This window comes from Hemiscyllium ocellatum, chromosome 50, assembly GCF_020745735.1.
Source record: "Hemiscyllium ocellatum isolate sHemOce1 chromosome 50, sHemOce1.pat.X.cur, whole genome shotgun sequence".
Lineage (NCBI taxonomy): Eukaryota > Metazoa > Chordata > Chondrichthyes > Orectolobiformes > Hemiscylliidae > Hemiscyllium > Hemiscyllium ocellatum.
Window position 1 is genome coordinate 1,297,559 of NC_083450.1, and position 24,662 is coordinate 1,322,220.

At 55.8% G+C, this 24,662-nt stretch overlaps 1 protein-coding gene across 1 annotated transcript; it reads left to right on the forward strand.

Moving 5' to 3' along the window:
• The first annotated feature begins 601 nt into the window (after positions 1-601).
• On the forward strand, positions 602-23,747 carry mtmr11 (myotubularin related protein 11). Its single transcript, XM_060820737.1, has 16 exons — positions 602-630; positions 914-974; positions 2,571-2,707; positions 4,702-4,774; positions 7,085-7,215; positions 10,234-10,324; positions 10,684-10,834; positions 12,750-12,837; positions 12,920-13,005; positions 16,920-17,044; positions 17,139-17,217; positions 17,710-17,780; positions 19,832-20,004; positions 21,229-21,399; positions 21,549-21,812; positions 22,361-23,747. The coding sequence occupies exons 2-16, from the start codon at positions 938-940 to the stop codon at positions 22,868-22,870; spliced, it is 2,187 nt and encodes a 728-aa protein (XP_060676720.1). The 5' UTR covers positions 602-630; positions 914-937; the 3' UTR covers positions 22,871-23,747.
• The last annotated feature ends 915 nt before the right edge of the window (positions 23,748-24,662 follow it).

A 24,662-nucleotide genomic window follows, 5' to 3' on the forward strand; every position in this document is an offset into this window, starting at 1 on the left:
CCCCCTATCCCACCACCGACACAAACCCCTGCTGCCATTCCCCCCCCCCCCCCCCCCACTGCCCTCCGTCAGTGTCAGTGTGAGCCGCCCCCCCACCCCCTCCCCTCCCCCCCAGCAGAGGTGCAGGGTGCGGTGTTTGGTCATGGATGGGGTGGCAGGGAGATGGTGGGGAATGGAGCAGCCCTGGTTCGAGGGTGTGCTCTGATCGTGGTGTGTGGTGGAGGGGGTGGGGGTGACAGCTCGGGGTGGGGGTGACAGCTCAGGGTGACAGCTGGTGTTCTGGCCTGAGGGGGGGGTGGTGTCAGCGCCGTCTGCTTCTGTATCTGTAGCAGGGTGTACAGAGCCAGATGAGAGCCACAGCCTCCCTCTGTGTGTGAGTGATTCAGCTCCAAACAGACTCCGCACTGTGTACTTTGCCCAAGAATATAATACGTCTCATGTGAAATGTTGCTTTGTTTAGTCTGTTGCTGAGCATTGAGGACGGAAAGTTGAGGGAATGTTCCGGATTTGAAACAGTGTGAGCGACTGGATCAGACAGTGAATCCTCAACTCAGTCATTCTCTCTCTGCAACTCCCCACTTCTGACCGAGAAGCCTGGACCGTCACCCCGCTGAGCAGCGGTCACCACCGGTCAGTCCGAACCGAGTGTCACACTGTCTCAGTCTGTCCACAGGTACTGCCGTGGGGGGAGGGAGGGAGGTGGGCACTGATTACAAACAGGACGACTCAATCTCCCCAGGACCTGAGACTCTGCTTGAGATGAGTGGTGTGTCCTAGTCTGTGTCTGCTATCCAGCAGCAGTACAGCGATCCTAAATTCGTCAGTGTACGATGGTCCAGTCAGACAGGGGAGTGGGAGGGGGAAGCTGCTGTCTCCGTGACTGATGGGGAATGTTATTCCTTTTCGATTTCAGGAACAAGTGTACTCTTCCTACGAGATGAGTGACCGGCTGGTCGGGGTGAAATTACTGCCTGGTAAGGACAAGACATTGGTGGGACAGGGCACGGGCCAGCTTGCTTCTGTCTCTGGCTGCAGTCTGAGGAACAGTTGGAACAGTCCACACCTCAAACTGGCCAGAGCTTTCAGACGCAGGAGGGGAACGGAGGTGAGAGAGAGAGACAGGAGAGGAGACTGATAGCAGCTCGAGGTCAGCGCTGAGGGAGTGGCGCACTGTCGGAGGGTCAGCGCCGAGGGAGTGGCGCACTGTCGGAGGGTCAGCGCCGAGGGAGTGGCGCACTGTCGGAGGGTCAGCGCCGAGGGAGTGGCGCACTGTCGGAGGGTCAGCAGCGAGGGAGTGGCGCACTGTCGGAGGGTCAGCGCCGAGGGAGTGGCGCACTGTCGGAGGGTCAGCGCCGCGGGAGTGGCGCACTGTCGGAGGGTCAGCGCCGCGGGAGTGGCGCACTGTCGGAGGGTCAGCGCCGAGGGAGTGGCGCACTGTCGGAGGGTCAGCAGCGAGGGAGTGGCGCACTGTCGGAGGGTCAGCGCCGCGGGTGTGCGCACTGTTGGAGAGGAGACTGATAGCAGCTCGAGGCTGGAGTTCCTGTTTCCTCTGGGCACTGAATGGCTGACTGTCTTTCTCACACTCCTCTGTATCTGAAGAGAGTTCATCAGGCAGTGAGTCAGCAGCCCAGCCTTCGACTACCCTGTGTGTGTTACTGTAACTGTGGCTCGCTCCCTTCATACCAGACTGGTCGGTCTCGCCCCAGTCACCTTGGGGCCATATTGTCAGCTTTTAGACTGTCCCTCCCTGTTCACCAGAGTTAATATTATCATCAAACATTCCACAGTCCTGCCCGATTCTATCTTTATCCTGTCTCAGAGTTCTGGCTCTAGCCCAATTCCTGTCTTCAAAGGCAGAATGTCTAAAAATATCTGGATTGTGACGTTAGTACCACCAAGCTGCTCACCCTGTTACTGTACAGAGAGTTCACTCTTTAACGGTTTTAATTATACACTGTAAGATGGGACTGCAGCCAGGGGGAAGGGTGGCGTTGGCCAGAACATGTCTCAAAGTTCCCTGTAATTTGCTTGCAAGACATCCAATTAACTCTTTAACAGGGACACAAATACCCTGGCTCTCCCAACAGCTGCAAGAACGCATTTTTGAGTTAGATCCCAGATTTAACAAATGATCGATATAGACCATCCTGGTGCCTGTCGGAGGGTCAGTGCTGAGGGAGCGGGCCCTGTCGGAGGGTCAGTGCTGAGGGAGCGGGCCCTGTCGGAGGGTCAATGCTGAGGGAGCGGGCCCTGTCGGAGGGTCAGTGCTGAGGGAGCGGGCCCTGTCGGAGGGTCAGTGCTGAGGGAGTGCCGCACTGTCGGAGGGTCAGTGCTGGGGGAGTGGGCACTGTCGGAGGGTCAGTGCTGAGGGAGTGCCGCGCTGTCGGAGGGTCAGTGCTGAGGGAGTGCCGCGCTGTCGGAGGGTCAGTGCTGAGGGAGTGCCGCGCTGTCGGAGGGTCAGTGCTGAGGGAGCGCCGCGCTGTCGCAGGGTCAGTGCTGAGGTATGTTGTGCCATGTACCTTGTCTAGTTTGGTCTGTCTGCTTAGGTAACTCAGTTATTTGTATTCCAGGGGAAAGGGTTCGAGGTGAAGCCCCCAATGTGAGGAAATGTACCTCATATAAACAGGTGCAGAAATCCATCACGGGGAAGCTGCTGTGCACGAATTTCCGAGTGGCCTTTGTTCCTGTAGAGACTGGAGTGGTCCAGGTATGGAACCCTGTACTAACCTGTCAGGAATCTAGGCCATCATTTGCCATGGGAATTCCTCTCAGTCTCTCACCAACATCCTGGGGCAGTGCTCCATTACACTTCACAGTCGGAGGGTCAGTGCTGAGGGAGTGCCGCGCTGTCGGAGGGTCAGTGCTGAGGGAGTGCCGCGCTGTCGGAGGGTCAGCGCTGAGGGAGTGCCGCGCTGTCGGAGGGTCAGCGCTGAGGGAGTGCCGCGCTGTCGGAGGGTCAGCGCTGAGGGAGTGCCGCGCTGTCGGAGGGTCAGCGCTGAGGGAGTGCCGCGCTGTCGGAGGGTCAGCGCTGAGGGAGTGCCGCGCTGTCGGAGGGTCAGCGCTGAGGGAGTGCCGCGCTGTCGGAGGGTCAGCGCTGAGGGAGTGCCGCGCTGTCGGAGGGTCAGCGCTGAGGGAGGGTCAGCGCTGAGGGAGTGCCGCGCTGTCGGAGGGTCAGCGCTGAGGGAGTGCCGCGCTGTCGGAGGGTCAGCGCTGAGGGAGTGCCGCGCTGTCGGAGGGTCAGCGCTGAGGGAGTGCCGCGCTGTCGGAGGGTCAGCGCTGAGGGAGTGCCGCGCTGTCGGAGGGTCAGCGCTGAGGGAGTGCCGCGCTGTCGGAGGGTCAGCGCTGAGGGAGTGCCGCGCTGTCGGAGGGTCAGCGCTGAGGGAGTGCCGCGCTGTCGGAGGGTCAGCGCTGAGGGAGTGCCGCGCTGTCGGAGGGTCAGCGCTGAGGGAGTGCCGCGCTGTCGGAGGGTCAGCGCTGAGGGAGTGCCGCGCTGTCGGAGGGTCAGCGCTGAGGGAGTGCCGCGCTGTCGGAGGGTCAGCGCTGAGGGAGTGCCGCGCTGTCGGAGGGTCAGCGCTGAGGGAGTGCCGCGCTGTCGGAGGGTCAGCGCTGAGGGAGTGCCGCGCTGTCGGAGGGTCAGCGCTGAGGGAGTGCCGCGCTGTCGGAGGGTCAGCGCTGAGGGAGTGCCGCGCTGTCGGAGGGTCAGCGCTGAGGGAGTGCCGCGCTGTCGGAGGGTCAGCGCTGAGGGAGTGCCGCGCTGTCGGAGGGTCAGCGCTGAGGGAGTGCCGCGCTGTCGGAGGGTCAGCGCTGAGGGAGTGCCGCGCTGTCGGAGGGTCAGCGCTGAGGGAGTGCCGCGCTGTCGGAGGGTCAGCGCTGAGGGAGTGCCGCGCTGTCGGAGGGTCAGCGCTGAGGGAGTGCCGCGCTGTCGGAGGGTCAGCGCTGAGGGAGTGCCGCGCTGTCGGAGGGTCAGCGCTGAGGGAGTGCCGCGCTGTCGGAGGGTCAGCGCTGAGGGAGTGCCGCGCTGTCGGAGGGTCAGCGCTGAGGGAGTGCCGCGCTGTCGGAGGGTCAGCGCTGAGGGAGTGCCGCGCTGTCGGAGGGTCAGCGCTGAGGGAGTGCCGCGCTGTCGGAGGGTCAGCGCTGAGGGAGTGCCGCGCTGTCGGAGGGTCAGCGCTGAGGGAGTGCCGCGCTGTCGGAGGGTCAGCGCTGAGGGAGTGCCGCGCTGTCGGAGGGTCAGCGCTGAGGGAGTGCCGCGCTGTCGGAGGGTCAGCGCTGAGGGAGTGCCGCGCTGTCGGAGGGTCAGCGCTGAGGGAGTGCCGCGCTGTCGGAGGGTCAGCGCTGAGGGAGTGCCGCGCTGTCGGAGGGTCAGCGCTGAGGGAGTGCCGCGCTGTCGGAGGGTCAGCGCTGAGGGAGTGCCGCGCTGTCGGAGGGTCAGCGCTGAGGGAGTGCCGCGCTGTCGGAGGGTCAGCGCTGAGGGAGTGCCGCGCTGTCGGAGGGTCAGCGCTGAGGGAGTGCCGCGCTGTCGGAGGGTCAGCGCTGAGGAAGTGCCGCACTGTTGGAGGGTCAGTGAGCCTGCTCTCTCTGATCCTGGAGCTGGCCGGGTCAGGCCAGTCTGAAGACTGTGTGCCTGGGCTGGGACTATAGGGGAAGGTTTTCTCTCTCTCGCGCTCTCTCTCTCTCTCATGTGACCCTTGCCTTCCCTTGCAGGTCCCTGCTGGTCAGAGGCACCTCCTTGGAGCTGATGACGTTGCCTTGTCATCCATTGACCGTGTGGTAGCTGGTGAGTTGGTGTGGAGGGACTGTGTACCTGTGTCTGTGTTTGTGCACCTGTGTCTGTGTTTGTGCGTGTGTATGTGTACCTGTGTGCGTGTGCGTGTGTATGTGTACCTGTGTGCGTGTGTATGTGTACCTGTGTGTGTGCGTGTGTGTGCGTGTATCTGTGTACCTGTGTGTGTGTGTGTGTGTACCTGTGTCCCTGTGTCTGTGTGTGCGTGTGTGTGTACCTGTGTCTGTGTGTGCGTGTATGTGTACCTGTGTCTGTGTGCGCGTGTATCTGTGTACCTGTGTCTGTGTGCACGTATATCTGTGTACCTGTGTGTGTGTGCGCGTGTATCTGTGTACCTGTGTCTGTGTATGTGTGTCTGTGTACCTGTGTATATATGTGTGTATATCCATGTGTGGGCGAGTCTGGGGGAAGGCTGTTCTGCCCAGTGAGCCGCAGCCTGCCCTGGAGTGATACTGAACTGATGGGGAATCAAAGCAATCCCAGCAGCTCCGGAACAGGCTGCAGGAGCAGCAGGGGGATCCCAGCTCCTGAGGGGAACCACACTGCAGCCTCACCCAGGGGAAGTGCCTGGCTCTGCCTCAGTTCCCATCTTCAGGCCCTGCCCCATGGATGACCTTCACCCAGATCTGGCCAAACTCTCCCTTCACCTGGGATTGGGATTGGAAGCAGGATTTGCAATGACCTGGAATCAGGCCCTTCCCCCGCTCAGGGACCTACGTCCCGATCTGGCAGTGCCCATATACCCCTCATTCAGTGCCCTGTGTCATCAGAACATAACAAGCACAAGTAGGTGTAGGCCATTTGGCCCCTCATGCCTGATCTTTTCCACAGCCTCAGCTCCACGTACCCGGCCGCTCACCAAACTGGTCAAACATCAATCTATCTTTACCTTAAAAACCACGTGAAGGGCTCGCCCTAACGGGGTCACGGGGCAGGGAATTCCCCCGATTGCCAACCCTCTGGGTGACGAGCTTCCTCCTCAGCTCCGTCTGGAAGCTGCTGCCCCTTATTCTCCGATCACGCCCCCTTGTCCCTCCCTGGCTGTCCCTGTGTCCCACACATCTGCGCCCCCTTGTCCCTCCCTGGCTGTCCCTGTGTCCCACACATCTGCGCCCCCTTGTCCCACCCTGGCTGTCCCTGTGTCCCACACATCTGCGCCCCCTTGTCCCTCCCTGGCTGTCCCTGTGTCCCACACATCTGCGCCCCCTTGTCCCTCCCTGGCTGTCCCTGTGTCCCACACATCTGCGCCCCCTTGTCCCTCCCTGGCAGTCCCTGTGTCCCACACATCTGCGCCCCCTTGTCCCTCCCTGGCAGTCCCTGTGTCCCACACATCTGCGCCCCCTTGTCCCTCCCTGGCTGTCCCTGTGTCCCACACATCTGCGCCCCCTTGTCCCTCCCTGGCAGTCCCTGTGTCCCACACATCTGCGCCCCCTTGTCCCTCCCTGGCAGTCCCTGTGTCCCACACATCTGCGCCCCCTTGTCCCTCCCTGGCAGTCCCTGTGTCCCACACATCTGCGCCCCCTTGTCCCTCCCTGGCAGTCCCTGTGTCCCACACATCTGCGCCCCCTTGTCCCTCCCTGGCAGTCCCTGTGTCCCACACATCTGACGCCCCTTGTCCCTCCCTGGCAGTCCCTGTGTCCCACACATCTGCGCCCCCTTGTCCCTCCCTGGCAGTCCCTGTGTCCCACACATCTGCGCCCCCTTGTCCCTCCCTGGCAGTCCCTGTGTCCCACACATCTGCGCCCCCTTGTCCCTCCCTGGCAGTCCCTGTGTCCCACACATCTGACGCCCCTTGTCCCTCCCTGGCAGTCCCTGTGTCCCACACATCTGCGCCCCCTTGTCCCTCCCTGGCAGTCCCTGTGTCCCACACATCTGCGCCCCCTTGTCCCTCCCTGGCAGTCCCTGTGTCCCACACATCTGACACCCTGTGGCCAGCTGCTGTACCCCCAGCTCTCTGCCCACTTCTCCCCTGAGCTCACCGATCTCTGCACCTACCCTAACCCTTCTGCTCCCCACCCAGCTCTGACTGCGCGTCCCTAATTGCCCCTGAACTGAGTGACATGCTCAGCCGTTTCAGAGGTGCTGTTAGGAGGTAACCCCATTGTTTTCTATCCCTGAAGGACAGGAGGTGGGATTTTCCTGAGGGATTCTTGGCGGTTGGTCCCCTTTTGTATGGAGATGTAGGAACATGACTCCGTTCCCCCAAGGCTTTGCTCCAGAGAGCAGGAGCACTTTGACTTGAGTGTGCACCCTGCAGAGATGGCTGCGAGGCGCTGACCTGAGGAATGTTTTGTATTGTTGCAGTGAACAGCTCCCGCAACAAACTTCTGCTATCCACCTCCAACCTGAAAGGCCAAGCCCGGGAGCTGCTGATTTACTGCAGGGATTTCCGCCTCTTACACTTTCAGTTTGAACATGAACACCGTACTGACGAGGTACACTTCACTCTTTGTGTTTTTCTCCACTCCCCTCAGCCAGTCTAAGGGTCCTGCAACACCTCCCCTTTCAACATCGCAGGCCAGGAATAACCAACCGCTCTCCCTGACCCCCACTGTCTCAGGCCCCACGCTGAGATAACGCTGGGCCTTATACAGTCAGAACATCTTGGGCTCCATAACCAGGTACTCTCAATGCAGGAGAGAGGAGGACTAGGTGGGTTACACAGTAGTAATTCAGCGGAGTTGACATTCACTGTGTAACTGTACAGAGTCAGGGTTTATTCAGCAGGGTAAGGGTCACTCACTGTGTAACCGTACAGAGTCAGTGTTTATACAGCAGGGTAAGGGTCACTCACTGTGTAACCGTACAGAGTCAGTGTTTATACAGCAGGGTAAGGGTCACTCACTGTGTAACTGTACAGAGTCAGGGTTTATTCAGCAGGGTAAGGGTCACTCACTGTGTAACCGTACAGAGTCAGTGTTTATACAGCAGGGTAAGGGTCACTCACTGTGTAACCGTTCAGAGTCAGTGTTTATACAGCAGGGTAAGGGTCACTCACTGTGTAACTGTACAGAGTCAGGGTTTATTCAGCAGGGTAAGGGTCACTCACTGTGTAACTGTACAGAGTCAGTGTTTATTCAGCAGGGTAAGGGTCACTCACTGTGTAACCGTACAGAGTCAGTGTTTATTCAGCAGGGTAAGGGTCACTCACTGTGTAACCGTACAGAGTTATTGTCTATTCAGCAGGGTAAGGGTCACTCACTGTGTAACCGTACAGAGTCAGGGGTTATTCAGCAGGGTAAGGGTCACTCACTGTGTAACTGTACAGAGTTATTGTCTATTCAGCAGGGTAAGGGTCACTCACTGTGTAACTGTACAGAGTTATTGTCTATTCAGCAGGGTAAGGGTCACTCACTGTGTAACCGTACAGAGTTATTGTCTATTCAGCAGGGTAAGGGTCACTCACTGTGTAACCGTACAGAGTCAGTGTTTATTCAGCAGGGTAAGGGTCACTCACTGTGTAACCGTACAGAGTCAGGGTTTATTCAGCAGGGTAAGGTTCACTCACTGTGTAACCGTACAGAGTCAGGGTTTATTCAGCAGGGTAAGGTTCACTCACTGTGTAACTGTACAGAGGCGGGGTTTATTCAGCAGGGTAAGGGTCACTCACTGTGTAACCGTACAGAGTCAGGGTTTATACAACAGGGTAAGGGTCACTCACTGTGTAACCGTACAGAGTCAGGGTTTATTCAGCAGGGTAAGGGTCACTCACTGTGTAACTGTACAGAGTTATTGTCTATTCAGCAGGGTAAGGGTCACTCACTGTGTAACCGTACAGAGTCAGTGTTTATACAGCAGGATAAGGGTCACTCACTGTGTAACCGTACAGAGTCAGGGTTTATACAACAGGGTAAGGGTCACTCACTGTGTAACCGTACAGAGTCAGGGTTTATTCAGCAGGGTAAGGGTCACTCACTGTGTAACTGTACAGAGTTATTGTCTATTCAGCAGGGTAAGGGTCACTCACTGTGTAACTGTACAGAGTCGGTGTTTATACAGCAGGGTAAGGGTCACTCACTGTGTAACCGTACAGAGTCAGTGTTTATACAGCAGGGTAAGGGTCACTCACTGTGTAACCGTACAGAGTCAGGGTTTATACAGCAGGGTAAGGGTCATTCACTGTGTAACTGTACGGAGTCAGGGTTTATACAGCAGGGTAAGGGTCACTCACTGTGTAACCGTACAGAGTCAGTGTTTATACAGCAGGGTAAGGGTCACTCACTGTGTAACTGTACGGAGTCAGGGTTTATTCAGCAGGGTAAGGGTCACTCACTGTGTAACTGTACAGAGTCAGTGTTTATACAGCAGGGTAAGGGCCACTCACTGTGTAACTGTACAGAGTCAGGGTTTATTCAGCAGGGTAAGGGTCACTCACTGTGTAACTGTACAGAGTTATTGTCTATTCAGCAGGGTAAGGGTCACTCACTGTGTAACTGTACAGAGTTATTGTCTATTCAGCAGGGTAAGGGTCACTCACTGTGTAACTGTACGGAGTCAGGGTTTATACAGCAGGGTAAGGGTCATTCACTGTGTAACTGTACAGAGTCAGTGTTTATACAGCAGGGTAAGGGTCATTCACTGTGTAACTGTACAGAGTCAGTGTTTATACAGCAGGGTAAGGGTCACTCACTGTGTAACTGTACAGAGTCAGGGTTTATACAGCAGGGTAAGGGCCACTCACTGTGTAACTGTACAGAGTCAGGGTTTATTCAACAGGGTAGAGGTCACTCTCTGTGTAACTGTACAGAGTCAGTGTTTATTCAGCAGGGTAAGGGTCACTGTGTAACCGTACAGAGTCATTGTCTATTCAGCAGGGTAAGGGTCACTGTGTAACCGTACAGTCAGTGTTAATACAGCAGGGTAAGGGTCACTCACTGTGTAACTGTACAGAGTCAGTGTTTATTCAGCAGGGTAAGGGCCACTCACTGTGTAACTGTACGGAGTCAGGGTTTATACAGCAGGGTAAGGGTCATTCACTGTGTAACTGTACAGGGTCAGTGTTTATACAGCAGGGTAAGAGTCACTCACTGTGTAACCGTACAGAGTCAGTGTTTATTCAGCAGGGTAAGGGTCACTCACTGTGTAACCATACAGAGTCAGGGTTTATACAGCAGGGTAAGGGTCACTCACTGTGTAACCGTACAGAGTCAGTGTTTATTCAGCAGGGTAAGGGTCACTCACTGTGTAACCATACAGAGTCAGGGTTTATACAGCAGGGTAAGGGTCACTCACTGTGTAACCATACAGAGTCAGGGTTTATACAGCAGGGTAAGGGTCACTCACTGTGTAACCATACAGAGTCAGGGTTTATACAGCAGGGTAAGGGTCACTCACTGTGTAACCATACAGAGTCAGGGTTTATACAGCAGGGTAAGGGTCACTCACTGTGTAACCATACAGAGTCAGGGTTTATACAGCAGGGTACAAAAATGACTGTTTTCTGAATTTTGCAGCTCATCTCCTTGATTGCTCAGTGCTGTCAGCCAGTCTCTCCTCGGGAACTATTTGTGTTTGAGTTCGCTGTCGAAATGTCAAACATCATTGGTGAGATTCGAATGCATGTAGTTGCTCTGGACGTGTTTGCCTTAGTTGAGGCTTCAAACATTTCTATAGTTTTACACAGTTATCATTTGTAAACTGGAATCTGTCTTTTATCTTTATCTGTCTGACTGTGTGTGTGTGTCCCTCTCTCTCTCTGTTGCTGTCTCTCCCTCCATCACACTCTCTCTGTTGCTGTCTCTCTCTCTCTCTCTCTCTGTTGGTGTCTCTCTCTCTCTCTCTGTGTCGTTGTGGCTCGCTTCCCTCCCTCTGTCGCTGTCTTTCTCTCCTTCCCTACCTACCGATTGCCTCCTGTCTGAGTCTCTCTGTTGTCTGTCTCCTGACCTGTATCCCACCATGCCCAGACCCCAGGCTCGTCAACTCGAATCCTGAGCAGGAGTTTGAAGCAACGCGGATGTTTGAGACGCACTTAGACTGGGAGTTTGAGCTGGCCAGGACCGGAGCGTTAGGCTGGCGTGTTAGCCTGGTCAATGAGCGATTTGAAGTTTCAGCAAGGTAAAGGCACACCAAGGCGTCACACACACATCCACTGTCACAGAACCACTGGCTCTCATTTCCACAGCAGACCGGGCAGTTTCTCAGGTGCCAGTAATGGCCCCTCAATCAACAGATCAACTTCTGCAAAAAATACAAATGATTTTGCAGCCGTGACATATCATTACGGGCCGTCCAGGAAAGTGTAAGTGAACAGAGAGACCTTGGAGTGCAGGTTCATAGCTCCTTGAAAGTGGAGTCGCAGGTAGATAGGATAGTGAAGAAGGTGTTTGGTATGCTTTCCTTTATTGGTCAGAGTATTGAGTACAGGAGTTGGGAGGTCATGTTGCGGCTGTACGGGACATTGGTTAGGCCACTGTTGGAATATTGCGTGCAATTCTGGTCTCCTTCCTATTGGAAAGATGTTGTGAAACTTGAAAGGGTTCAGAAAAGATTTACAAGGATGTTGCCGGGGTTGGAGGATCTGAGCTACAGGGAGAGGCTGAACAGGCTGGGGCTGTTTTCCCTGGAGCATTGGAGGCTGAGGGGTGACCTTATAGAGGTTTACAAAATTATGAGGGGCATGGATAGGGTAAATAGGCAAAGTCTTTTCCCTGGGGTGGGGGAGTCCAGAACTAGAGGGCATAGGTTAAGGGTGAGAGGGGAAAGATATAAAAGAGACCTAAGGGGCAACTTTTTCACCCAGAGGGTGGTACGTGTATGGAATGAGCTGCCAGAGGATGTGGTGGAGGCTGGTACAATCGCAACATTTAAGAGGCATTTGGATGGGTGTATGAATAGGAAGAGTTTGGAGGGATATGGGCCGGGTGCTGGCAGGTGGGACTAGATGGTGTTGGGATATCTGGTCGGCATGGACGGGTTGGACCGAAGGGTCTGTTTCTATGCTGTACATTTCTATGACTCTGAACTGAAAGTCATGATTTCAAAAAAGGGACCCATATCACGAGTACTGTACCCCAGTGTTATACAGGGACAGACCTGTCCCCACCAGTACTGTACCCCAGGGTTATACAGGGACAGACCTGTCCCCACCAGTACTGTACCCCAGGGTTATACAGGGACAGATCTGAGCCCAGCAGTACTGTACCCCAGTGTTATACAGGGACAGACCTGTCCACACCAGTACTGTACCCCAGGGTTATACAGGGACAGACCTGTCCCCACCAGTACTGTACCCCAGTGTTATACAGGGACAGACCTGTCCCCACCAGTACTGTACCCCAGTGTTATACAGGGACAGACCTGTCCACACCAGTACTGTTCCCCAGGGTTATACAGGGACAGACCTGTCCCCACCAGTACTGTACCCCAGTGTTATACAGGGACAGACCTGTCCCCACCAGTAATGTACCCCAGGGTTACGCAGGGACAGACCTGTCCCCACCAGTACTGTACCCCAGTGTTATACAGTGACAGACCTGTCCCCACCAATACTGTACCCCAGTGTTATACAGGGACAGACCTGTCCCCACCAGTAATGTACCCCAGGGTTACGCAGGGACAGACCTGTCCCCACCAGTACTGTACCCCAGTGTTATACAGTGACAGACCTGTCCCCACCAGTACTGTACCCCAGTGTTATACAGTGACAGACCTGTCCCCACCAGTACTGTACCCCAGGGTTATACAGGGACAGACCTGTCCACACCAGTACTGTACCCCAGGGTTATACAGGGACAGACCTGTCCCCACCAGTACTGTACCCCAGTGTTATACAGGGACAGACCTGTCCCCACCAGTAATGTACCCCAGGGTTACGCAGGGACAGACCTGTCCCCACCAGTACTGTACCCCAGTGTTATACAGTGACAGGACAGTCCCCACCAGTACTGTACCCCAGTGTTATACAGTGACAGGCCTGTAATAACCAGTAAACCCAGTTGCTGCCAACTAAGTTTCTTGTTCTTTTGTTGAGTCTTTCTAAGGTTGTGGTCGTTCCGCGGAAGGTTCTGGACTTGGATATTAAGGAAGCAGCTGCTTACTTCAGTGAGGGCCGTGTTCCAGTAAGTATTGGCCGTGCTGCCCTGAGTTGTGCCCCTTTGTGCTGGTGTTGCTGGTGATGGATATTTCCTGATCTCTCCGCAGCGTTGGCACTGGCACCATCGGGGAAGCAACCTCATGAGAATGAGCAACTTCCAGAGCAACACCTATCCACAGCGAGACGGGGTCAGGTAGGAACACACTTACCGTCAGAGCAACATGTTCCAGCCCGAGTCACTGCGTCCAGTCCCCAACTCTCCACACTCCCATACACTCCCCACACAGGGACAGCATGGGGTTAGATACAGAGTAAAGCTCCCTCTACACTGTCCCCCATCAAACACTCCCAGGACAGGGACAGCACGGGGTTAGATACAGAGTAAAGCTCCCTCTACACTGTCCCCCATCAAACACTCCCAGGGACAGGGACAGCACGGGGTTAGATACAGAGTAAAGCTCCCTCTACCCTGCCCCCTGGGTAAAGCTCTGTGGATTGACTGTGTAACACTATCTGATGCTGTTTGCTGAGTTGACCGTTCTCACTCCAGCCTGACCTTTCAGCATTTGGAGGGTTCCTTGTTCCCTGCGGTTCATTCTAGCCCTTTGCTGTGAGCTGATTGGTTGGTGGTTCCAGCCCTTTGCTGGGAGCTGATTGGTTGGTTGGTGGTTCCAGCCCTTTGCTGGGAGCTGATTGGTTGGTTGGTGGTTCCAGCCCTTTGCTGGGAGCTGATTGGTTGGTTGGTGGTTACAGCCCTTTGCTGGGAGCTGATTGGTGGTTTTAGCCCTTTGCTGTGAGCTGATTGGTGGTTTTAGCCCTTTGCTGTGAGCTGGTTGGTTGGTTACAGCCCTTTGCTGTGAGCTGATTGGTTGGTTACAGCCCTTTGCTGTGAGCTGGTTGGTTGGTGGTTTTAGCCCTTTGCTGTGAGCTGGTTGGTTGATTACAGCTCTTTGCTGTGAGCTGATTGGTTGGTTACAGCCCTTTGCTGTGAGCTGATTGGTTGGTTACAGCCCTTTGCTGTGAGCTGATTGGTTGGTGGTTTTAGCCCTTTGCTGTGAGCTGATTGGTTGATTACAGCCCTTTGCTGTGAGCTGATTGGTTGGTTGGTTACAGCCCTTTGCTGTGAGCTGGTTGGTTGATTACAGCCCTTTGCTGTGAGCTGATTGGTTGGTTGGTGGTTACAGCCCTTTGCTGTGAGCTGATTGGTTGGTTGGTTCCAGCCCTTTGCTGTGAGCTGATTGGTTGGTTGGTTCCAGCCCTTTGCTGTGAGCTGATTGGTTGGTTGGTTCCAGCCCTTTGCTATGAGCTGATTGGTGGTTCCAGCCCTTTGCTGTGAGCTGATTGGTTGGTGGTTTTAGCCCTTTGCTGTGAGCTGGTTGGTTGATGGTTACAGCCCTTTGCTGTGAGCTGATTGGTTGGTTGGTTCCAGCCCTTTGCTGTGAGCTGGTTGGTTGGTTGCAGCCCTTTGCTGTGAACTGATTGGTTGGTGGTTTTAGCCCTTTGCTGTGAGCTGGTTGGTTGATGGTTACAGCCCTTTGCTGTGAGCTGATTGGTTGGTTGGTTGGTTCCAGCCCTTTGCTGTGAGCTGGTTGGTTGGTTGGTTACAGCCCTTTGCTGTGAGCTGATTGGTGGTTCCAGCCCTTTGCTGTGAGCTGATTGGTTGGTGGTTTTAGCCCTTTGCTGTGAGCTGGTTGGTTGATGGTTACAGCCCTTTGCTGTGAGCTGATTGGTTGGTTGGTTCCAGCCCTTTGCTGTGAGCTGGTTGGTTGGTTGCAGCCCTTTGCTGTGAGCTGATTGGTTGGTGGTTTTAGCCCTTTGCTGTGAGCTGGTTGGTTGATGGTTACAGCCCTTTGCTGTGAGCTGATTGGTTGGTTGGTTGGTTCCAGCCCTTTGCTGTGAGCTGGTTGGTTGGTTGGTTACAGCCCTTTGCTGTGAGCTGATTGGTTGGTGGTTTTAGCCCTTTGCTGTGAGCTGATTGGTTGGTGGTTTTAGCCCTTTGCTGTGAGCTGATTGGTTGATTACAGCCCTTTGCTGTGAGCTGATTGGTTGGTTGGTTACAGCCCTTTGCTGTGAGCTGGTTGGTTGATTACAGCCCTTTGCTGTGAGCTGATTGGTTGGTTGGTTGGTTACAGCCCTTTGCTGTGAGCTGGTTACAGCCCTTTGCTGTGAGCTGGTTGGTTGGTTGGTGGTTACAGCCCTTTGCTGTGAGCTGGTTGGTTGATTACAGCCCTTTGCTGTGAGCTGATTGGTTGGTTGGTTCCAGCCCTTTGCTGTGAGCTGATTGGTTGGTTCCAGCCCTTTGCTGTGAGCTGATTGGTTGGTGGTTTTAGCCCTTTGCTGTGAGCTGGTTGGTTGATGGTTACAGCCCTTTGCTGTGAGCTGATTGGTTGGTTGGTTCCAGCCCTTTGCTGTGAGCTGGTTGGTTGGTTGCAGCCTTTGCTGTGAGCTGATTGGTTGGTGGTTTTAGCCCTTTGCTGTGAGCTGGTTGGTTGATGGTTACAGCCCTTTGCTGTGAGCTGATTGGTTGGTTGGTTGGCTCCAGCCCTTTGCTGTGAGCTGGTTGGTTGGTTGGTTACAGCCCTTTGCTGTGAGCTGGTTGGTTGGTTGGTTGGTTACAGCCCTTTGCTGTGAGCTGATTGGTTGGTTGGTTGGTTCCAGCCCTTTGCTGTGAGCTGATTGGTTGGTTGGTTGGTTCCAGCCCTTTGCTGTGAGCTGATTGGTTGATGGTTTTAGCCCTTTGCTGTGAGCTGATTGGTTGGTTGGTTGGTTCCAGCCCTTTGCTGTGAGCTGATTGGTTGATGGTTTTAGCCCTTTGCTGTGAGCTGATTGGTTGATGGTTCTAGCCCTTTGCTGTGAGTTGGTTGGTTGGTGGTTACAGTCCTTTGCTGTGAGCTGGTTGGTTGTTTGGTTCCAGCCCTTTGCTGTGAGCTGATTGGTTGGTGGTTTCAGCCCTTTGCTGTGCGCTGGTTGGTTGGTTGGTGGTTTCAGCCCTTTGCTGTGAGCTGGTTGGTTGGTTGGTGGTTTCAGCCCCTTGCTGTGAGCCGGTTGGTTGGTTGGTGGTTTCAGCCCTTTGCTGTGAGCTGGTTGGTTGGTTGGTGGTTTCAGCCCTTTGCTGTGAGCTGGTTGGTTGGTTGGTGGTTTCAGCCCTTTGCTGTGAGCTGGTTGGTTGGTGGTTTCAGCCCTTTGCTGTGAGCTGGTTGGTTGGTTGGTGGTTTCAGCCCTTTGCTGTGAGCTGGTTGGTTGGTTGGTGGTTACAGCCCTTTGCTGTGAGCTGATTGGTTGGCGGTTACAGCCCTTTGCTGTGAGCTGATTGGTTGGCGGTTACAGCCCTTTGCTGTGAGCTGATTGGTTGGCGGTTACAGCCCTTTGCTGTGAGCTGATTGGTTGGCGGTTTTAGCCCTTTGCTGTGAGCTGATTGGTTGATGGTTCTAGCCCTTTGCTGTGAGCTGGTTGGTTGGTTGGCGGTTACAGTCCTTTGCTGTGAGCTGGTTGGTTGGTTGGTGGTTACAGTCCTTTGCTGTGAGCTGGTTGGTTGGCGGTTACAGCCCTTTGCTGTGAGCTGGTTGGTTGGTTACAGCCCTTTGCTGAGAGCTGGTTGGTTGGCGGTTACAGCCCTTTGCTGTGAGCTGGTTGGTTGGTTCCAGCCCTTTGCTGTGAGCTGATTGGTTGGTTGGCGGTTACAACCCTTTGCTGTGAGCTGGTTGGTTGGTTACAGCCCTTTGCTGTGAGCTGATTGGTTGGTTGGTGGTTACAGCCCTTTGCTGTGAGCTGGTTGGTTGGTTGGTTGATTGGTGGTTACAGCCCTTTGCTGTGAGCTGGTTGGTTGGTTTGTTACAGCCCTGTGCTGTGAGCTGATTGGTGGTTTTAGCCCTTTGCTGTGAGCTGATTGGTTGGTGGTTTTAGCCCTTTGCTGTGAGCTGGTTGGTTGATGGTTACAGCCCTTTGCTGTGAGCTGGTTGGTTGGCGGTTACAGCCCTGTGCTGTGAGCTGGTTGGTTGGCGGTTACAGCCCTTTGCTGTGAGCTGATTGGTTGATGGTTACAGCCCTTTGCTGTGAGCTGATTGGTTGGTTGTTTTCTCATTACCTGTTGTCTCTGTCTCTCCTCAGTAAGCTGGAGGAACTGTTGTATGGTGCTCACTATCGCCTGGTGATCGCTGACCTGTCAGATGATTTACCAAATCCTGTAGAAATCCAGCAGGCGTACAGCAAACTGCGGACCCTCTGCAGCTGTGGTGAGTACCCCGAAGCCGGCCTGTCTGGCTTTGCTGCTGGATTGTTCACTGCTGTCTGATCTGCAGGAACTGACTGCTGCTGCCTGTATTACAGAGAACCCCAGCTCCCTCAAGTACTCTGATGAAAAGTGGCTCTCGACCCTTGAGGGAACGCACTGGCTGGAGTATGTGAGGTACGTCCCCAGCGGGTCAGAGACCAGGGCTGTCACGCAGCCCTCACTCTCACACCTTCTTCCCATCTGTTGTTCGACTTACATGGGCCGGGTGCTGGCAGGTGGGACTAGATTGGGTTGGGATATCTGGTTGTAGTGGATGGGATGGACCGGCGGCTCTGTTTCCGTGCCGTACATCTCTCTGACAACGAGACCTTCTGAATGGACCTCTCAAATTTCCAAGGTGCGGTGGCTCTCTGTTTGTGCAGCTTCTCTGCAGATGCCACCTTGTCTTCCTCCTGCTGCTCTGTTACCCTCACCCACTTGGGTATGATTTCCCTGTATGACGAGCACCGGTCTCTGTACTGAGGGACATGTGACAATAATGAATCGAATCAGGTCAGTTTTGGGGATGAAGGGGTTTGGCCAGGGGCGATGCGAGCCTCCTGTTCACTCGCTGTACAGACAGTTTCACCATGACTCTTCTCTCCCTCCCTCTCCTCCCCGAACCAGGTTGTGCCTGAAGAAGGCAGGTGAAATCTCCTCGCTGCTGAGCAACCAGAGACTGACGGTCACCCTGCAGGGTAAGGCTCCTTCCTCCCATTCACCATGACATTCCCACCAGGGCTTTCCCCAGGAGGACGGGGTCTCCCTCCCCATCCTGAAGGGGCTGACCCTCACTGGGGTACAGGGCCCCCCCCTCCCTGTGCTGGGGCTCTGTGACCGGGTGAGTGGGGGTGCTGTGGGGTGTCTCACTGTGTCCGGGTGAGTGAGGGTGCTGTGGGGTCTGGGGTGTCTCACTGTGACCGGGTGAGTGGGGGTGCTGTGGGGTCTGGGGTGTCTCACTGTGACCGGGTGAGTGGGGGTGCTGTGGGGTGTCTCACTGTGCCCGGGTGAGTGGGGGTGCTGTGGGGTCTGGGGTGTCTCACTGTGACCGGGTGAGTGGGGGTGCTGTGGGGTCTGGGGTGTCCCACTGTGACCGGGTGAGTGGGGGTGCTGTGGGGCCCTGGGCTGTCTCACTGTGCCCGGGTGAGTGGGGGTGCTGTGGGGTCTGGGGTGTCTCACTGTGACCGGGTGAGTGGGGGTGCTGTGGGGTGTCTCACTGTGCCCGGGTGAGTGGGGGTGCTGTGGGGTGTCTCACTGTGCCCGGGTGAGTGGGGGTGCTGTGGGGCCCTGGGCTGTCTCACTGTGACCGGGTGAGTGGGGGTGCTGTGGGGTGTCTCACTGTGTCCGGGTGAGTGAGGGTGCTGTGGGGTCTGGGGTGTCTCACTGTGACCGGGTGAGTGGGGGTGCTGTGGGGTGTCTCACTGTGACCGGGTGAGTGGGGGTGCTGTGGGGTCTGGGGTGTCTCACTGTGACCGGGTGAGTGGGGGTGCTGTGGGGTCTGGGGTGTCCCACTGTGACCGGGTGAGTGGGGGTGCTGTGGGGCCCTGGGCTGTCTCACTGTGCCCGGGTGAGTGGGGGTGCTGTGGGGTCTGGGGTGTCTCACTGTGACCGGGTGAGTGGGGGTGCTGTGGGGCCCTGGGCTGTCTCACTGTGACCGGGTGAGTGGGGGTGCTGTGGGGTGTCTCACTGTGCCCGGGTGAGTGGGGGTGCTGTGGGCCCTGGGCTGTCTCACTGTGACCGGGTGAGTGGGGGTGCTGTGGGGTCTGGGGTGTCCCACTGTGACCGGGTGAGTGGGGGTGCTGTGGGCCCTGGGCTGTCTCACTGTGACCGGGTGAGTGGGGGTGCTGTGGGGTGTCTCACTGTGCCCGGGTGAGTGGGGGTGCTGTGGGGTCTGGGGTGTCTCACTGTGACCGGGTGAGTGGGGGTGCTGTGGGGTCTGGGGTGTCCCACTGTGACCGGGTGAGTGGGGGTGCTGTGGGGCCCTGGGCTGTCTCACTGTGCCCGGGTGAGTGGGGGTGCTGTGGGGTCTGGGGTGTCTCACTGTGACCGGGTGAGTGGGGGTGCTGTGGGCCCTGGGCTGTCTCACTGTGCCCGGGTGAGTGGGGGTGCTGTGGGGCCCTGGGCTGTCTCACTGTGACCGGGTGAGTGGGGGTGCTGTGGGGTGTCTCACTGTGCCCGGGTGAGTGGGGGTGCTGTGGGGTCTGGGGTGTCTCACTGTGACCGGGTGAGTGGGGGTGCTGTGGGGTCTGGGGTGTCCCACTGTGACCGGGTGAGTGGGGGTGCTGTGGGGCCCTGGGCTGTCTCACTGTGACCGGGTGAGTGGGGGTGCTGTGGGGTGTCTCACTGTGCCCGGGTGAGTGGGGGTGCTGTGGGGTCTGGGGTGTCTCACTGTGACCGGGTGAGTGGGGGTGCTGTGGGGCCCTGGGCTGTCTCACTGTGCCCGGGTGAGTGGGGGTGCTGTGGGGTCTGGGGTGTCCCACTGTGACCGGGTGAGTGGGGGTGCTGTGGGCCCTGGGCTGTCTCACTGTGCCCGGGTGAGTGGGGGTGCTGTGGGGTGTCTCACTGTGCCCGGGTGAGTGGGGGTGCTGTGGGGTCTGGGGTGTCTCACTGTGCCCGGGTGAGTGGGGGTGCTGTGGGCTGTCTCACTGTGACCGGGTGAGTGGGGGTGCTGTGGGCTGTCTCACTGTGACCGGGTGAGTGGGGGTGCTGTGGGCCCTGGGCTGTCTCACTGTGCCCGGTGTTCCCACAGAGACCGATGACCGTGACCTGGCCTGCGTTATCTCCTCACTGGTCCAGGTCCTGCTTGACCCTTCCTGCCGAACCCTCCTGGGATTTCAGGGCCTGCTGCAGAAGGAGTGGGTGGAGGCCGGTCATCGCTTCAGTGACCGCTTCAACCAGCTGCGAGCAACAGAGAAAGACGAGGTGAGACGCTCCCGTTGTCTGGGCACTCGGTGCTGCCCATGGACCGCCCTTCCTGACTCAGCACCGGCCAGCTGCCCACTGTCGGACACTTCTGTGGCATTGCACAGTGACCTGTCACGCTGTCGACTGGGATATGGCCATAGCTCCATCGGCCAGCGCTGACAATCACCCACACTGCTGTGGGTCTGGGGGCTAGACCAGCCAGCGCTGACCATCACCCACACTGCTGTGGGTCTGGGGGCTAGACCAGCCAGCGCAGATAATCACCCACACTGCTGTGGGTCTGGGGGCTAGACCAGCCAGCGCTGACAATCACCCACACTGCTGTGGGTCTGGGGGCTAGACCAGCCAGCGCTGACAATCACCCACACTGCTGTGGGTCTGGGGGCTAGACCAGCCAGCGCTGACAATCACCCACACTGCTGTGGGTCTGGGGGCTAGACCAGCCAGCGCTGACAATCACCCACACTGCTGTGGGTCTGGGGGCTAGACCAGCCAGCGCTGACAATCACCCACACTGCTGTGGGTCTGGGGGCTAGACCAGCCAGCGCTGACAATCACCCACACTGCTGTGGGTCTGGGGGCTAGACCAGCCAGCGCTGACAATCACCCACACTGCTGTGGGTCTGGGGGCTAGACCAGCCAGCGCTGACAATCACCCACACTGCTGTGGGTCTGGGGGCTAGACCAGCCAGCGCTGACAATCACCCACACTGCTGTGGGTCTGGGGGCTAGACCAGCCAGCGCTGATAATCACCCACACTGCTGTGGGTTTGGGGGCTAGACCAGCTCGGGACAGCAAATGTCAGGGAAACAGATCAGTGACAGACCAGTCAACACTGATTTCACGATCGCTCTCTCACACGTTTATCTCAATGTCCCCAGAACGTTAAACATTTGTTCAGGTTTGCTAGACCATCCACATTACACTGTTACTGCCTTCATAGTGAGACATTTACTCTATCTAACCCTGTGCTGTCCCTGTCCCTGGGAGGGTTTGTTGGGGGTCAGTGTAGAGGGAGCTTTACTCTGTATCTAAGCCCGTGCTGTCCCTGTCCCTGGGAGTGTTTGATGGAGGACAGTGTAGAGGGAGCTTTACCATGTTTAGAAGACCTCGCTGTGTAGTAATCCTGTGCAGTTGAAGTTTTGTTTACCTGTTAGGCACAGCCTTGCGGTATGTCATGGGTGAGCTCTTGCTGTAACTCCTTTCATCCTGTTTTCCAGTCTCCAGTATTCCTGCTCTTCCTGGACTGCGTTTGGCAATTGTTGGACCGTTATCGGGGCTTTTTTGAATTCACCGATCACTACCTGCTGGCGTTACACACCAGCACCCACACTGCGCTGTTTGGCACTTTCCTGTTCAACTGTTCAAGGGAACGGACCTACATTCAGCAGGTGTGTACCTCGCAATCTCTCACCCTTCTCCTCCAAACCCCATCTGCTTGCTCTCCCACAATCTCTATCTCTCTCACACTTTGCTCCCAGAGTCCAGGCACACTGTCAGTTTCTCTCTGTTTTGCCTGATGACCGTATCTCTCTGTCAGTCTCCCCCAATAGGTCTGAACGCTCGAATGGCCCCTTTCACCAATGACCGGTCGCTGTTGCGTAATGCGCAGCGTGTCCAGCAGGTGGTGCTGAAGGGTGGTTTCTTCTCTCGGGACGAGGGGAACTGTCCACTCCCATCGGTCTGGGACTGGTCACTTCAGTTTCCAACTGGACATCAGGAGTTATTCAGAAATGCCCTATATAGCGGTGACCCGCAATCCATGACCCAGAATGGGCCGTCCCAACATCACAGCACTGAGAAGGTGAGAATCTAAATAAAACAGATACTGTCTGCTGACCATTGGGTTGGAAAGGGAGGGGGTGGGGACATCAGGCAGGGTTCCTGCTCCTGGTCACTGCCCACTGACCCCTGTATTAGAGAGACAGAGAGAGAGGGGGAAATCAGCCAGGGTTCCTGCTCCTGGTCACTGCCCACTGACCCCTATATTAGAGAGAGAGGGGAGGGGGGAAATCAGCCAGGGTTCCTGCTCCTGGTCACTGCCCACTGACCCCTATATTAGGGGGAGGGGGGAAATGAGCCAGGGTTCCTGCTCCTGGTCACTGCCCACTGACCCCTATATTAGAGAGAGAGAGAGGGGGGTGAAATCAGCCAGGGTTCCTGCTCCTGGTCACTGCCCACTGACCCCTATATTAGAGAGAGGGGGGGGAAATCAGCCAGGGTTCCTGCTCCTGGTCACTGCCCACTGACCCCTATATTAGAGAGGAGGGGGGGGGGGGAAACCAGTCCGAGCTTGTGTTCCTGGTCACTGTCCTGTGGGCCCAGTTGACCTGCTGTTCTCCTGTGTTGCAGCTTGATATTCTGCCTGTGAGGTCAGTCTACCTCCTGAGTAAAGGTGTGCTCCTCGCTGCTCCCCAGTTCCTGCCGTGGAAGAACACATCGGTAACGAAGAAGCTGAGTAAACTCAGCCAGTCACTGGAGAGTCTGCTGGAGTTAGAGCAACCGCAGAGAATCTGCCCAGCTCCCTCCCTGGATCCCAGTGGCCTCCTGCTCCCTCCCATCCCAGCAGCCAGCATCCGCTTCTGGAAGAGCTGTTACCTGCGCTGGCTGACCCAGGTGGAGGTAGAGAACACCTATGGCCTCCTGTCTGCTCTCACCGCTCAGATTAACTGCCTCCAGCAGAGACTGCAGCAACAAACCAACCAGCAGAATCGAGTCTCCAACGGACTGGATCACCAGGGCAATCAGGTCCCCCACTCTGATAATCAGCAAGGATCGACCGTGCCTCCCCCCACCTACCGACCTGACGGTACCACCATGGAAACATCCTTCTCCACGCTGATCAGCAGAACGACGCGGTAACTCCCTGCCTGCAGGGGTGGTCTCTCCCGGTTTCCCAATCACAGCCACAAAGGACCAAACACAGACTTGTTTCCCAGAGAAGTGGAGCTGGGTGCTTCTGAATAAATTTCCCAAGTTGTGGGTTCAGCTGGACGTATATTTTGCTGATTTTTCCAGGACTTTTCTAGTTGCACAGGCACTGAGAGACAGGGCAAGGGTCCAGGGATTCATTGTGGATTAAACTGTCCCCTCCCCTTCCTTCCCCCTTCCCTCATTCACTGTCATTAACTCATTCCTCAGGCTCTGGGATTGAGCAGATCTTCCCTGAGGAAAACTGACCCTTCCCCTTCCTGAGGGAGACTGACCATACTCCCCTCCTCTCCCTGATGGAGACTGACACCCTCCCAGAGGTGGGGATGGGTCCTGTGGATCTGTTCGGGACTGACGGAGATGTCCTCCGCTGTTCAGTTTGAACCTGTCATTGATTTTCATGTGTTTCCCCACCCCCCCAACCCCCCCAACCCAGAGAAATGGCCTTGACCTAGGCCAAGATGTTCACCTCGGAATAATAACCTGATGTTGCTCCCCCCTTCCCCTTAACAAGGTACCAACGATGGGGAATGGGAGCAGCGGCTTCAGGAAAGGGGAATAGGGAATCCTTCAGTGCCCGGATTCTGTTTCCTGTCATTCCCAAAGAACAAGGGTTAAGGAGAACCAGGGATAGAATTTACCAGAAATGGAAGATTCTGGATTCCAACGCACTTTACTTGAGCTGTGTTCACGGAGGTTGCAATGCAGTAGCCTGTCAGGGTTCGCTGTTTCTATATATTTTGTACTGTAACCAAATTAACTGTAGTTTTTTGACAATAATAAAGTATAGTTTTAACACTAAATCAAACTGTTGGCTGATTTAACTGAGAGCAAGTAACAGGTTGAACAGATCCGTAGCAGAACATAGAACAATACAGCACAGAACAGGCCCTTCGGCCCACAATGTTGTGCCGAACATCTATCCTAGATTAAGCACCTATCCATGTACCTATCCAATTGCCGCTTAAAGGTCGCCAATGATTCTGACTCTACCACTCCCACAGGCAGCGCATTCCATGCCCCCACCACTCTCTGGGTAAAGAACCTAACCCTGACATCTCCCCTATACCTTCCACCCTTCACCTTAAATTTATGTCCCCTTGTTACACTCTGTTGTACCCGGGGAAAAAGTTTCTGACTGTCTACTCTATCTATTCCCCTGATCATCTTATAAACCTCTATCAAGTCACCCCTCATCCTTTGCCGTTCCAATGAGAAAAGGCCTAGCACTCTCAACCTATCCTCGTACGACCTATTCTCCATTCCAGGCAACAGCCTGGTAAATCTCCTCTGCACCCTCTCCAAAGCTTCCACATCTTTCCTAAAGTGTGGTCTTACCAAGGTCCTGTACAGCTGCAACATCACCTCACGACTCTTGAATCAATCCCTCTGCTAATGAACGCTAATACAACATAGGCCTTCTTACAAGCTCTATCCACCTGAGTGGAAACTTTCAAAGATCTATGTACATAGACCCCAAGATCCCTCTGTTCCTCCACCTTACTAAGAACCCTACCATTAACCCTGTATTCCGCATTCTTATTTGTCCTTCCAAAATGGACAACCTAACATTTGACAGGGTTGAACTCCATCTGCCACTCCTCAGCCCAGCTCTGCATCATATCTAAGTCCCTTTGCAGCCGACAACAGCCCTCCTCACTATCCACAACTCCTCCAATCTTCGTATCGTCTGCAAATTTACTGACCCACCCTTCGACTCCCT